At 45.8% G+C, this 14451-nt stretch overlaps 1 protein-coding gene across 1 annotated transcript in view; it reads left to right on the top strand.

Moving 5' to 3' along the window:
• The window catches only part of APBB1 (amyloid beta precursor protein binding family B member 1), a 424653-nt gene that overhangs the window by 354093 nt on the left and 56109 nt on the right, over positions 1-14451 (top strand). Inside the window, exon 11 of the mRNA XM_085623528.1 lies at positions 2212-2296. Within this exon, the coding sequence (XP_085479654.1) occupies positions 2212-2296 (85 nt within the window). The remainder of the gene's footprint in view (positions 1-2211; positions 2297-14451) is intronic.

Genomic DNA, 14451 nt, shown 5'->3' with positions numbered 1-14451 from the left:
GCTAGTGTGGGCCAAGCTATACTCAAAACACTTTTTCAAACTACTGCAACAGATACTGGTGGTCGCCGCTAGGAGCGTGTACTGCTATACAATCTATGCATAGTGTGTAATCTGTAGCTCATATGCCTCGAACGGGAAATGCTACTTACCAGTATGCATCTGTTATTGGCATGTAGAGCTGCAGATCTACATACGCCCACCCGGCTACCTTTATCTGTTCCAGTATTATCTTATTTAGATACAGCATACATGGGTATCTTTCCTGTTTCTTACAAAGCTCCATTTCCCTGCTGGCGAAAAACAATCTGAGGATGGAGCCGATGCCCCTGCGCACTGTGATCCAAAGGAGGAGTCACATACCTCGTGACTTCCAAAGACTTTCCAGGACAAAAATAAGTGCAAACATCCGGGCCCAACACCAGATGGCGATCTATGCATAGTGTGTAGATCTGCAGCTCTACATGCCAAGAACAGATGCATACTGGTAAGCAGCATTTCCCTTTCCAGGATTACACTATTGATGCTTGAAGACAAGATTCTGTTAGTGGCCATTGCAAGCAGGATTACTGGTTGTAACCACCTCAGTGTACAAGTCAAAGCCCCCAATAAAGATGTGAAAAAAAGCGATTTTAATTTTCAAGGCCTCTCTATGCTATAGCAGCCATATAAACAAAACCTCCTCCAACTAAGCAAGAACATCAGCACGAAAACTGCCCAACGCAGTATGAATTACTATTGAAAGATCAGCCTTAAATCTATTTTTCTGCAAACATCAGCTTATCAGAAAATACACTTTGCTTCTAAATACGTCCTTTTCAATTTTTGGAAACCTGCATAATTAAACCAAACAAAACCTTTGTTTTTACTCTGCTGGGCCACACATGGGGGAGCTACTCACAGGTAGCTGGACAGCTGCCAATAGCTCTTGAGTTACTCGTTGGAAGAACTTGCTCTAGAGGATTCTGAAAACTACATTGTTAGACTTTCATCCACCCCCATCTGATCCTGTCATCTATGAGATAAATCCCACCCCATTCAGAGGGGCCAGACTGGACTGCCACTCTGATCAAGGCCTCAAGATTATCCCATTCGTCACAGAGGATTACACCCTGCTCATTCTGGAGAGACCTTGCAGGTGCGTAATAAAGGTCAGAGAAAGCTGCCCAGAGTAATAGGAAGGTGACATTTGCGTGCTATCAAAAAGTAAAAGAGCTACTTCAATCCAGCTGCAACACATTTATGTCTGTGACAAGAGCATGCCTGGCTTTGTTGTTTTGCTCTGGGGTCTCAGGCAAAGCATTTAGAAGAGATGTCTGAACCACTTTACCTAAAGCTTTGTTTCCTTTTGGCTAGGTTTGCATCGCCTTCATACCAGCTCACAATATAGGTTGTAGTCTAGGCCTTCTGTTTTTGCCGATCCCAAACATCCTCAACTCCCATGCCAGTCCTTGATGTCACCCGCTAGTTTATTAGCGTGTGGTGTCATTGAAACCAAAGACCTTCATCGGTACAGGCCCTTGCTAGCTTATGGTGCACAACAAACTACACAAGTAAAGACTTAACTGATGAATGCTGGAAACATTGAAAGAAGTGTAAACTGGCCAATGACTAGTGTGAGGATCCTACACCGAGTAAAGGAAGGAGTTTGGAAGGCTCCCTATACCAAACATTATGACCAGTTTTGGGGAGTCAGAGGAGAGGAGGGTGCACAGGGATCCCCCACTTTTGACGTGGTGTAGTTCCCATTGTGAGTTCATGAAGGACAAAGGAGCCAGTAATCACCCTTACAAGAGGGCTACAGGTAAAGGAGCAGTGCTCTGGACAAGAGACGAGCACCCGCCACAGTCAGTCACGCATAGTGCAGGATGAGGGCGCTGTAGCCACCTTTCCCCAGGATGGGAGGTTCCCTTTGGTTGATGTAATGACAACAGAACAAAGTTAAGCTTCGCTGATTCATTGTTTAGTTAAATATGCAGCACTTCAGTGGACTCCCAACCTGTGACTGCAGACCTGAAAAACTCGCAGAGCAGCACAGCTTTGCCAAGCCTCACCAAGAATCATTAGTTCCTCCTCATTCTTCCAAGGTCACCTGTTTTGAGTATGCCCACAGCAATGAATAGTTGTCGGCATTTTCACATGACGTTTAAACAGTGGGTAGCTCTACTAGATCAGCAGTTTGCTTACCTTATGTGCTTTTTTCCCTCCTAACAGATTATGGCTGAAAGACGGAGCACAAGATCCCTGGTTAATGGACTTTTCCTGGATCACTCCAAACTCGTGGACATCCCTTTCCAAGGTAGAACCTCTCCTATTCTGTATGCTTTAGCGCAAACTAAAACCCCTCCCCAAAGGAATACCCCTCAAAAAGCTTCTCTAAACGAACATTAAACAGGTTTGTCTAGAGAGGCTCTTGCACATGCACGGACTAGAAATCATGCATACATGTATACACTGCCTCAACATGTACTGGGTGCGTGCAAGCCTGTATATGCAGCTGTACAGCATGTGCTGAACTAAATTGTTTGTGGGTTAGCACATCAGATTGTCGCTTTAGGGCCCTGATCACACTATTGCATACCTGTAGATTGCTCTTCTGTTATTTCTGGGTAGGCCCTAAAGACCGTTAGCTGGGTCACTCCTCCAGCCTTCCCGAGCTCGCTGGATGGCTGCATATATGCAGTGCATGCTGTTGTATCTTGGTGACCCTTGAGCTTTTCTCCCTCTGTATGTAACCAGAACACTTCATTGTGCCGTTACTCTGTTCCTGGTGTTCTCTAAAGAGGATTTGCTTTGGCTTTGCTTCTGGTATGCATGCTTCTGGGTTACTCCTTGTTGCTTCTGTTGTGCATGCTTCTGGGTTACTCCTTGTTGCTTCTGTGTTACTCCTTGTTGCTTCTGTTGTGCATGCTTCTAGGTTACTCCTTGTGCTTCTGTTGTGCATGCTTCTGGGTTACTCCTAGTTGCTTCTGTTGTGCATGCTTCTAGGTTACTCCTTGTGCTTCTGTTGTGCATGCTTCTGGGTTACTCCTAGTTGCTTCTGTTGTGCATGCTTCTGTGTTACTCCTTGTTGCTTCTGTTGTGCATGCTTCTGGGTTACTCCATGCTTCTGGGTTACTCCTTGTGCTTCTGTTGCGCATGCTTCTGGGTTACTCCTAGTTGCTTCTGTTGCGCATGCTTCTGGGTTACTCCTTGTTGCTTCTGTTGTGCATGCTTCTGGGTTACTCCTTGTGCTTCTGTTGTGCTTGCTTCTGGGTTACTCCTTGTGCTTCTGTTGCGCATGCTTCTGGGTTACTCCTAGTTGCTTCTGTTGCGCATGCTTCTGGGTTACTCCTTGTTGCTTCTGTTGTGCATGCTTCTGGGTTACTCCTTGTGCTTCTGTTGTGCTTGCTTCTGGGTTACTCCATGCTTCTGGATTACTCCTTGTTGCTTCTGTTGTACATGCTTCTAGGTTACTCCTTGTGCTTCTGTTGTGCATGCTTCTGGGTTACTCCTAGTTGCTTCTGTTGTGCATGCTTCTAGGTTACTCCTTGTGCTTCTGTTGTGCATGCTTCTAGGTTACTCCTAGTTGCTTCTATTGTGCATGCTTCTGGGTTACTCCTTGTTGCTTCTGTTGTGCACGCTTATGGGTTACTCGTAGTTGCTTCTGGATGGACTCCCGGGGACATTTACCATGCCTGACTTTATTATTGGTGAGCCGTTCATGTGTGACTTCTATGGAGTTTATTGAGCATCTGCCTTGTGTGGAAGTATGTGCCGTGGGCTGGATTGTACAGGAACACGCACATCCACAGCAGTGAGTCCATATACACTGCACGTCTGTCCCACTCCATTTCCCGCCATTGCACGCCTGAGAGCCGCAGCGTGTGACTGCATGGTCAGTCACACCAACACCGAAGCTCTTCTCATGCAGGCCATGCTGCAAATCAGCATTCTTCCAGCCATGTACACCCCAGCATTTAGAAGCGACCCATCCGGTAATGTGCTTCGGTGGTGTGCAACGTAACCACAATTGAAAATGTCTAAAGCATGGAGCCCTGCACTCCTGCAGACCCTGCTCAACATCAATGGATAGAAATGTACGCACCTGCAGTCACTGCCTCACATCTAATGGATAGAAACCTGCACTCCTGCTGACACTGCCTCGCATCTAATGAATAGAAATGTACACACCAGCAGACACTGCCTCACATCTAAAGTAGAAACCATACACCCCTGCAGACACTGCCTCGCATTTAATGAATAGAAATTTACAGACCTGCTGACTCTGCCTCATATATAATTAGGCTGTCCGGAATTCGGTTTAAACCGAATCTAAACGACAATACCCTACCGGATGAAAATCAGCGCACTCGGTTTAAACCGAGTGTCACTGATTTTCATTGCTGTTGCACCACTTGGCCACTTGATGGAGCTCTTTGCTTAAAGGCCAAGTGAATAATCTCCGTAAGAGTGCTTGGAAGATCCACCTTTAGGCATTTTCGCCATGATTTCATTACTACTCCCAGAGCTATTGGTAACGAAGGCCCCGCGCAGCCCCCGCAGTACGGAGGGTCCCAGCTCCAGGGGCACCCTTCGGCGCGGAGAGAGAGACCACACGACCGGCGCAGGCACCGTTTATTTACAATACTCCGTGCTTGTGCAACTGCGGCCGATCTGTGTCAGCCAGTCTGTACAACCTTCCCCTTTCGAAGGTTTGCTGCACAATTTTGTCCCTGTGACACCCCCTTTGAAGTAGAGTGCAGATATGATTGAGGGAACCAAGCGAAGTGGGGTGCAGTCGGGAGTCAAGGCGCGCATGTCATGTGTATCTGCCTAGCCCTGGTGAAGGTTTTCAATCAAGTCAAACCTGTAGGCAAGCCCTTATTGCAGCACTCGTATACCTGCCCAAACAGAAGTGGGGGACCACGAGTCGACCACGAGTCGATAGCCCACAGATGGATACAAGCCATTACCGTTATGAAAGGATGACGTGGCCGAGCAGTTTCATTTTAGAAAACTTTGCACCATTTCCGCCTGTCTCTGCTCTAACAGTGCCGCTACTTGGGTGTCCTGGGCAGCGTTGCCACTGATTGCCTTCATTCACAGCATGGCATGGCAGCACTTGGATTCAGACTCGAAGCTGCTTAGAAGCCGGCAGCGGCGGCAGTGTAAAACAATTATTATTGGACTTACAGGGCTTCGCCCCCCTCCCCCGCCCCCCCCCCCGTCGTGTGAGGCGGCCCGGGATGAGAATGGTTCCTGGCGCACACACAGCCGCACCCGAGCACGTCACAGGTCTTTAAAAGACCATTTGTATGTTAATGAGGCCTCGCTGTTGTTTCACCCCTTCTTAAGCCCCTGCAGCTCCACTCGATTTAGTATTTACGGGCATAAAACGTTACATGATTGAGGGAATCAAGCGAAGTGGGGTGCAGTCGGAGTCAAGGCGCGCATGTCATGTGTATCTGCCTAGCCCTGCTGCCTAGCCCTGCTACCTACCTGTGCGTAGATCGAGGCTTCGCAGGGTGATGCACTGGCTCTTCACTAAACCACTCACTTTATGAATGCGTTTTCCTTTTAACTTACTTTTTCTTTCACCAGGGAGACTGTCTAAAGAGAGCTGATTTCAAATGGCACACAGTAACACCTTATTTCTTAACAGATCTGCTCACATATGCTTTTGCTTTCCTTCGTTATTATTTACTTGCAGAGTTGGACTGGGACAGAAAATAGGCCTGCCACCAAATTAAAATTAGCTCTCGTTAGTGAATTAGATAGCTAAAAAACATGACCCATACTTGCTAATTGGGGCAGTATTGAACTTTTCAAGGCACACTGGTATAAGTGTTTTACATGGCATTGACGACTGCATGGATTTGAGTATGAGCCCACTGTGTGAAAAAATGTTTAAAAGCAGCAGCACCCACTGTTGGGATTGACAACGTAAAAGACTGACGCTCGCATGGAAATAATAATCTCCAGCATGTGTACTGTACATAGGGAGACAAGTCAGCAGACATGCCAACCCTCCTGATTCAGGCGGGAGACTACCGATTTCAAGGATAGTCTCCTGCCTCCCGATTCAAGCATCCAGAAACCCGATTCCTCGGGGTTTCAGCAGACAGGGCTTGGTATTGTGTAACTGCTAATTCTTCCAGCAACAGCCAGTGGCGATGCAGGGGCTCTAGATGAGGTGAAAAACCAACAAAGCCTCATTAACAAGCGAATGGTCTTTTAAAGACCTGTGAAGTACTCGGGGGCGGCTGTGTGCGTGCCCGGGGGGGGGGGGGGGGGGTGTATGCACTGCCAGCAACCTGCCAGGCCAGTTTACAATATTTGCATCACCCTCTCTCTGCCTGCCATTGCGCTCCATGAAGAAAAAAACGTGCATTTGCGTTTCAAATGTCCGATCCTGCAGCAGCACACTTCCAAAGCCCATACATGAGAGTAACCCGATTCAAGGCCCCATTCTCTCGATTTTTTCTGAAAAATCTCCCTCTTTGCTCTTCTGAAATGTTGGCATGTATGAGTCAGTGTTCCGCGGTCGTAATTCCCTAAGTATACCTAGTGCAACTTCACCCTTATCTGACGAGCAATATGGAGAGCACCAGTCCTTTGCACCAAAGACATTGATGTGGTCTATTATTGCTTTGGGAGAAAGGGTCAAGGGGCCAGCAGCTCATCTTTTCAGATTGGAACAGCAAAGAAAAGTGCAATGGTCATAGGATTTTACTATAAAGGAAACAACTGAAAAGGTTTAAAATAGCTCAGCACTGCGCTGGAACTATAAAGACACATTTCCAATAATGCCTGTTAAAAGTTATTAGCATGAAAGTTGATCTTACTATAGACCCCACTTACTTGAGGATGACAGCGGTCGACACACATCGTAGGGTTTTAGCTTCAAGACTGTTGATCGAATAAATGGATTTTGCAAAAGTCCCTGGGAGTGCAGCATCTCCTTTTGTGAAATAATTTGTAATGGGTTTGTGGTCTTATACCCCCAATGTTGCATCAGCATTAGAGCGTGTTGCGTGGAGACCACATTGTGAAATAATGTTTTAAGGCGGCAGTGCCCGGTGTTGGGATTGACAATGCAAGAGACGGAAGTTAGTGTGGAGATACTAATCTCCAGTGTTTGTATTGTAAATATGGAGACAAGTCTCCCCCAGTCGCAACTCCCTGAATGCATGAGAAATGGCTAGCTATGATGCATAGAAATGTCCCTTCACCAACCATGGCGTTTGCAGCCAATGAAGCCTCACTTTGGTACTCTGCGTAAGTGTTAGATCCCTTCCATAAAGGGGAATTTTCGCCAGACTTTGCGAAGTACAGCTTCATTTTTGACCGCTTTAACACCTCTGAGGGCATATGCACCCAGTTCAACTCATATGTTTCAGAACCTGGCCCAGACAATGTCAACCTTGAGGTGCACCAGTATTGGCATGGAAAGCTATGTCAGTGGCCAGAGTTGGCAAATTGTGTACTGTCTGTTTTGGCGTTGCCAGTCTCAAGTGCCAATTGCGAGAGGGCCTTTTCCCAAATAAAAGTGTACATGGGTAGGAAAGAGAGAGTGCGAATGACCAAAGATTCACTGAAGAAATATTGTATGGTGTACTACAATAAATTCGACTTGTAAAAATGTATTTTAACCTCATATACACTGTATATAGACTGTCTATATTCCATGCACCAATTAAGAAAGCAAACAATAATAAAAGCAAAGCGTCCCATAAACACCGGTAAAACACCGTTTCAGTTGTTTTTTATGGCGCGAAAATTAGTAACCACTGAAAAGCACTGTTTTTTCGAGGTATTGAAATCACTGGAAAACACTGAAAAAACACCACCAGAATTTACCAAAAATAGAAACTGAAAACAGGAAAGCCTATATATAATGAATAGAACCCTGCACTCCTGCTGACACTGCCTCACATCTTATGTAGGAACCAGACACCTCCCTTCCATCAAATGAATAGAAATGTACAAAACTGCAGACAATGCCTCACATCAAACGTAGGAACCATGCACACCTATAGACACTCCCTCACATCTAATGAATAGAACCCTACACTCCTGCTGACACTGCCTCACATCTAATGAATAGAACCCTGCACTCCTGCTGACAGTGCCTCACATCTAATGTAGGAACCATACACACCTGCAGAAACTAACTCGCATCTAATTAATAGAATACTGCACTCCTGCTGACACTACATTGCATCTAATGGATAGAACCCTGCACTTCTGCTGACACTGCCTCACATTGGATGTAGGAACCATACATACCTGTAGACACTGCTTCATTTCCAATGAATAGAACCCTGCAGACACTGCATTTGAAAGAGACTATTATTTATGGATTCCTCACGTTAGAATTACCCCCAGGCCTTAGACTGGATCCGGAGAATTTTTTCTTCAGCAGTACCTCTGCGCGTCGATAGGTGGCGTCTGTCGACTCCGCATTCGTTATTAGCGTCGTGGTAGCCCTAATGATTTTGCAGTATCTACTTAGACGCTGCCTACGCACGCTGACATCAGTTCTTTCTTTTTACTCTTTTTTTAAGAAATTAATAATCAACATACCGAGTACAAGGACTACCTAACCCAATCAAAGCTAATGAAACTTAAAAAAGACGTACAAAAGTTCAGCCATGAGACAACATACCCGTATGTTACGGATGAATATTATGACAAGCCAGTGAATCAGAACACAAATAAGAGCCAACAGAGACCTAGACCAACTCTGATGAATTGGACCTTTAGCTCAGGAGACGAGAGGAGCAGTAGTGAGAGTGGGGATGAAGCAACACAAGCAACATTCCCCCCGCCGTTCCCCCGGCAGTTCTACCAGGAACCACAATTACCCCAGCAAATGCCACCCCCATTTGGATACTGGCAGCAACCCTTTTACCCACAAGGGTTTCCTTATCAACAAGGACCACCTCCTTTTTAGGTCTCGCCTGAACCAGCGCATGCGCTGCTCGGCGAGGCATTTAGTAAACAGGGTTTTTAAAAGTGAGACCGCACTTTTGGCTGGCATTCTGCCTGCGTTCACGTGCACAGGCACGAGCAGAGGCGCCATATGGCTTTCCTCTCGCTCGGCAAAGCACGCGCGCGCCTCGCTTCAATGCCCCTCCCCCAACACAGAGCACGTCTCGCAGCTTGTTTTTTGTTTTTTTTTTACTTTGAGCGCAAGGTGCTCCTATTTTCTCTTCTTGTCTTTTAAGGTAAGCACTCCATAAGAGAACATGAATTTTCGAGCTGATTCCTTTGTGTATTTCTCGCCCCATTGCTCTTTCTCATGTGTGTTTCTCCTCGTTCCCTCAATGTTGCGCATGCCTGTGAGCTTCTCACTGTTTCTTCCCCCACCCACACCCTCCATTTTGCTTCCCCCACCTGCGTTGTCCTTCTCTCTTGCTGGCTGCTGCTTCCCCCCCCCCCATCGTATGCCTTCTCCCAACCCCGTGTTGCTTCCGCCCCCTTCCCACCCTCCTGTGTTGCTTATTTGCACAACCCCGTGTTGCTTTCGAATGACCCGTGCCCTTCCCCATGTTTCTTCCGTGGCCTCTCTTGCTTCCACCCCCATTGCTTTCACTCCCTCCCTCCCCCATTAACAAAACAAAAAACTTTTACATGTTTCATTTTCATTTTAGTTACTGATCCTACTTGGATCGATAACTAGAAAGGAAAAAAATATCACCCATGTCATTTTGTAGGTGCATTCATGCATGCTTCCATCAATGCTTCTGTGGTTTTGTCATAGTTTGTCTAAGGTTCCACTTCATATGAAAACTTGCCAATTCACTAACCACAACATCTGCCGAGTATGATTTTGACATCAGGAAACCACTTTTCAAACGCAGTATCGAAGCTGACAAGTGTGTAAACAGCTGCGCTGTGTCGCACTGGCTGTTATAAACTAATATCCCATTCAGGTAAGTAAACAGTACACATCAGTGGTAGGCACTCTGTGAGCAGCACTCACAAGGTGCCTCCCACAGCACGTCCTACAAGTATACAGAGTAGATAGTTTATGGGTTGTACATAAAGCAGTAGAGTACACAGAGCTCTTGAGTTTGTCTGCTCCGTGCGTAATTAGCTCGTCCAGTCCTGTTTCTAGCTTTTCATTCTGGGATGTGTAGGTCTGTTTTTCATATTAGAAAACCAACTCTATAAGTCTCTGAATCCAAGTGTGTAGGATGAGTAGATGCTATTTAATGTATGCTGTATAAAATATGACACTCTGGAGTTTGGAGTTTATCGAGTGCGATAATAACACTTGTTCCAAGTTTTTGAGAAATACCATGCGAATTATAGTGCTTCACGCATGCAAATCAATGTATTATGGTAAATACTGCACTCTGTTCCCCTGCTAAATTCAGGTAGTTTGCTCCCTCCGAAATTTAACAAATGGTGCAGTATTTAATGCACCCAGTAGTGACTGTGTATTGTAAATACCGCCCAAATAGGAATTCAGAGTCCTGCGCAAACAGGGGTTTGCGCATGTGTCAGAAAATACAGACCCACTCATAATCAAGTATCTGAATGCAAAGAAACAACATGGAGTGGACAAGCAACTCATGCAAACTCAAAGTGAATGATAAGGCTCGGTCGCTTAATGTAAGGAAATAGAAGGCAGAGCAGTGACCCTCCTTGAAAATAAAAATTCAAGTGATCTGTGAATCTCATCAGCCTCTGCAACCATAGCCTTTAGGGGACACACATGTGATACGAAGGTTTCTCTCTAACCCAACACAGCCTGTGTATAGTTTATACAACATTATTTAGTCGTTATTGAACCTTTTGGGATAAATAACAAACAGAAAATGTCCTGATGCTCTTTCACTTATTTTCGTTCTGCAAGACTGTGAAGCCAGGATACAGCCTGTGAATATTCTGTAATTGTTTCATTGCTGAGCAGTACTGAGATTGATATAACAGCCTTTGGCCAACCAGTTAACTGAGCAGAAAGGGACCATGGCCTCTGAGGTAATGGGGAGCAGCTGTGGTTTCCCTTTAACCGAAGCTCTTTGTATGCAGACGGGCTCTAGACTGAGACCTACATTCACAAATCGGACCTTCTTGCCCCATTACTCAGTATTTCTGGCACACATGCACTGAAAGTGGGAGTATTGTTCCCCTGAATGTGAGGAGTTATACTTTCCAGCGCTGTAACTTAACTCAGTGTGGCTCTTAACCTGTGGTCGAAACCCGCATTGTACTAAAGTCTTATGCAGGCTGCTAGGCCCCAGAGCCCTTCTTTCAAAGTACACTTGGAGGGTTGGGTGCCTGTCTCTCCACTCTCTCCCTACTTCTTGAAATGCTCCTTTCACCACTCCTCTTGCTCTTCAGATATCTCCTTCACTACGCTGTTATCACACCCAAATATCTCCTTTTATCCCAGCTTTTCTTCTGTTCAGACTTCTCCTGGTCTGTCGCTCTTTTACTTTCCTTCTCTAAGTGACCATGATTTTTGCAGTTTGTCTAGCAACAGTAGAAATCCCCATAGAGTGGGAAGTATGGTTTCTATATCACCAAATGCAGGTATCTGCAGCACCTGTTCACATCACATGGCCCAGTCCATACATTTACAGATCCATGCTTTGGTTACTTTTCATCTAAACAATCACCGGATTTCATTCACATTTGAAGACTGCAAATTCAAGTTTGTGTTCCATTTTCCTAAATCAACCCACCGGAAGCCTCATTTGGAAGCAATTGTAAGGCAGGGCCAAGGGAAACCAGCATTGGCATAGACAATAGTTCTCGCCTTTGGGACCTTGCAACAGTTGATGTTGTTGTGCCAAGGATATTGTGCTGCATAACTAAATACTTATAAGGTCCCTAAAGCGAGACTTATTGGCTATGCCAATGCTTGTTTGTGCAGAGGCCAGACCCGTGAAAGAGGACTACAAAAGAACCAGAGACAGCGCGCCAGAGTTCACTGGGAGGATCGAACACTAAATATAGTAGTAACAAGAAGCAAGGGAAAAGAACAACGTCCTTCAACGAGCAAACCGCATCCAACGTTGTAAACTTGAGCAGTCACATTTTGACGCCAGATAAAGAGAGCGTTCTCGCCAAAGCACAAGGCTTTGTTCCTACACCCATGAAAGACCTCTTCACTCTCCGAACTGAGCTGGCTCAATTCTTCAGAAAAATCAAACTACAAGACTTCTTTGAAGGAAAAGAGTATGACAGGGAGCAATCTACCAACAACACAGGTCTGAGGAAAAAATCTACCTTTCAACGCCAAGCACAAGTCATACCCTGCCATATCCAGGCTTTTGAACAAGCAGTCCTCAAGGAGATTGATGCCATCAACTGTGCAGAACACAAGGGGTTCCAGAATTTGAAGCGGTGTGAGACAATAGCATTGGAGAACCTCAGGAAGAGCACCAACCTGGTTATTAAGCCAGCAGGCAAAGGCGGAGCAATCGTCATTATGGATCAAGATCAATACCATACAGAATGCATACGCCTCCTGTCTAACAGACAGTTAGAAGGTCATCTCCACTGACCCTCCATTAAGACACTCCACCAGGTTAAAAACAATGGTGGAAGAAGGACTTTCCAACAACTGGATAACAAAACACAAAGCAGAATTCCTAGTGGGGGAATACACCTTGGACCCCTAGGTTCTACACCCTTCCAAAAATAGGGACCCACCCCCCAGTAGACCAATTGTGTCCGGGATTGGTTTGGTACTCGAACCCCTCTCACAATTTTGCGACTGGTTTCCTAAACCTATCGTTCAAACTTCACAATCATATCTCAAGGACATTAAGAATGTCTTATGTCTCCTTAGGGACATAGATATTGACCCAAGAGAAGATTGGTTAATTACCATGGACATAGAGGCGCTCTATACGAGCATTCCGCAGAGACGCACACTCAATGTCGTGGAACACATTCTTCAAGAAAGAGAATGGGACTTCATCATGCCTCGCAGCTTCATCATGGAGTGTGCAGAAATGGCGCTAACAGAGAATTTCTTTGAATACGACACCATCTACCATCAAATTAGGGGCATGTCCATGGGAAGCACATTCGCTCCTAGCATGGCGTGCCTCTATGAACACCAATTTGAAGAGGATTTCGTATTTAACCAAGAGAACCCCTTCAAAGAACAACTGAAATTATGACGCTGATATATCGATGATATCCTCATCGTCTGGCATGGAGACCACCAGGAAGCGACCAAATTCTGCCAATAGGTTAATACAAGAGATGAGCATCTCAAATTCACAAGTGACATCAACAAAAGTGAAGCAATCTTCCTGGACCTTGTGATCACCTTGGATGGAGAGGCATAAATACTAAGGTGCACAATAAACAAACAGACAAGAACAGCCTTCTCATGTTTGAGAGCTTTTACCCCAGAGCCCTACGTCAAAACCTACCAGTGGGCCAATTCCTCAGAGTACGGAGAAACTGCTGGTCTTTAGAACATATGACCATCAAACACAAACCTTGGAAGATAAGTTGCTCCAGTGTCATTATCCGAAGAAAATAGTCACAAGAGCTAGGAAAAGAGCGCGGAACAACAACCGCGATTCACTACTGGAATCCAACGAAAAAAGAGAGAGTGACACTGTGTCACGCCGTATACTCCTATTTCAAATAAATAAATTAAATGTAAATTTGATACTTGTATAGTGCACTACTCACCCGCAAGGGTCTCAAGGCGCTTGTACGAATACCGCTGTGGAACCCATCCTGGCTTTCTCTGTGAGGCGTCCACTCCTGGGCACCCCCAAGGTGGAGGCCAGGCATCCTTAGCATTGTGGGGGCCGTTGTGGAGATTAAGCAAGCTATTGCCCAGAGTTGCAGAGTGGGACTCCATGATTGGAATAGGCACCGAGGTGAGAATTATCAGGTCCGTGGAATTTTTGAGCCCAAGACCTGCCGAGGCGGGGAATTGAACCCTGGTCCCGGGCTAGACCTCTCACAGGGTCTGCCGCTCTAATCATTGAGCCACACTTCTCCACTACACTATTTGTACAAATAAGGTACAAAATATCATCCGCAAACACTGGTGTATCCTAAATAGGGCTGGGAAACAATGGTCTAGACCCATGTTTGCATTCAAAAGGAACTCCAACATTAGAGATCCACTTGTCCATGCCAAATGTCCGTCACCAACATTAGAGACCCAGACAACATAATGGGATCAGAATAGACCGGTCAGCCACTACCCATGTGGGAGTTGCGGAGTATGCCCATTTACCCGTCCAACTAAAGACTTTAACATCAATACAGACCGCCCGTGGATTCTGAAGAACCTGACCAATTGCAACAGCGAAAATGTGGTGTATCTAATTAAGTGCCCCTGCAACCTCCTTTACGTGGGCATGACACTACGTAAGATTTAAGGTCAGGATCAACGGACATCGGAGCACCATTAGATGCAGAAAAAGCAACACAAAACTCACAGGACGCTTCCTAGAGCAAGGGCATTGCGACAAA

The sequence above is a fragment of the Triturus cristatus genome, chromosome 8 (assembly GCF_964204655.1).
Source record: "Triturus cristatus chromosome 8, aTriCri1.1, whole genome shotgun sequence".
Taxonomy (NCBI): Eukaryota; Metazoa; Chordata; class Amphibia; order Caudata; family Salamandridae; genus Triturus; species Triturus cristatus.
Note: the sequence above shows the minus strand (reverse complement) of the source record. Positions and strands in the feature narration are given on the sequence as shown.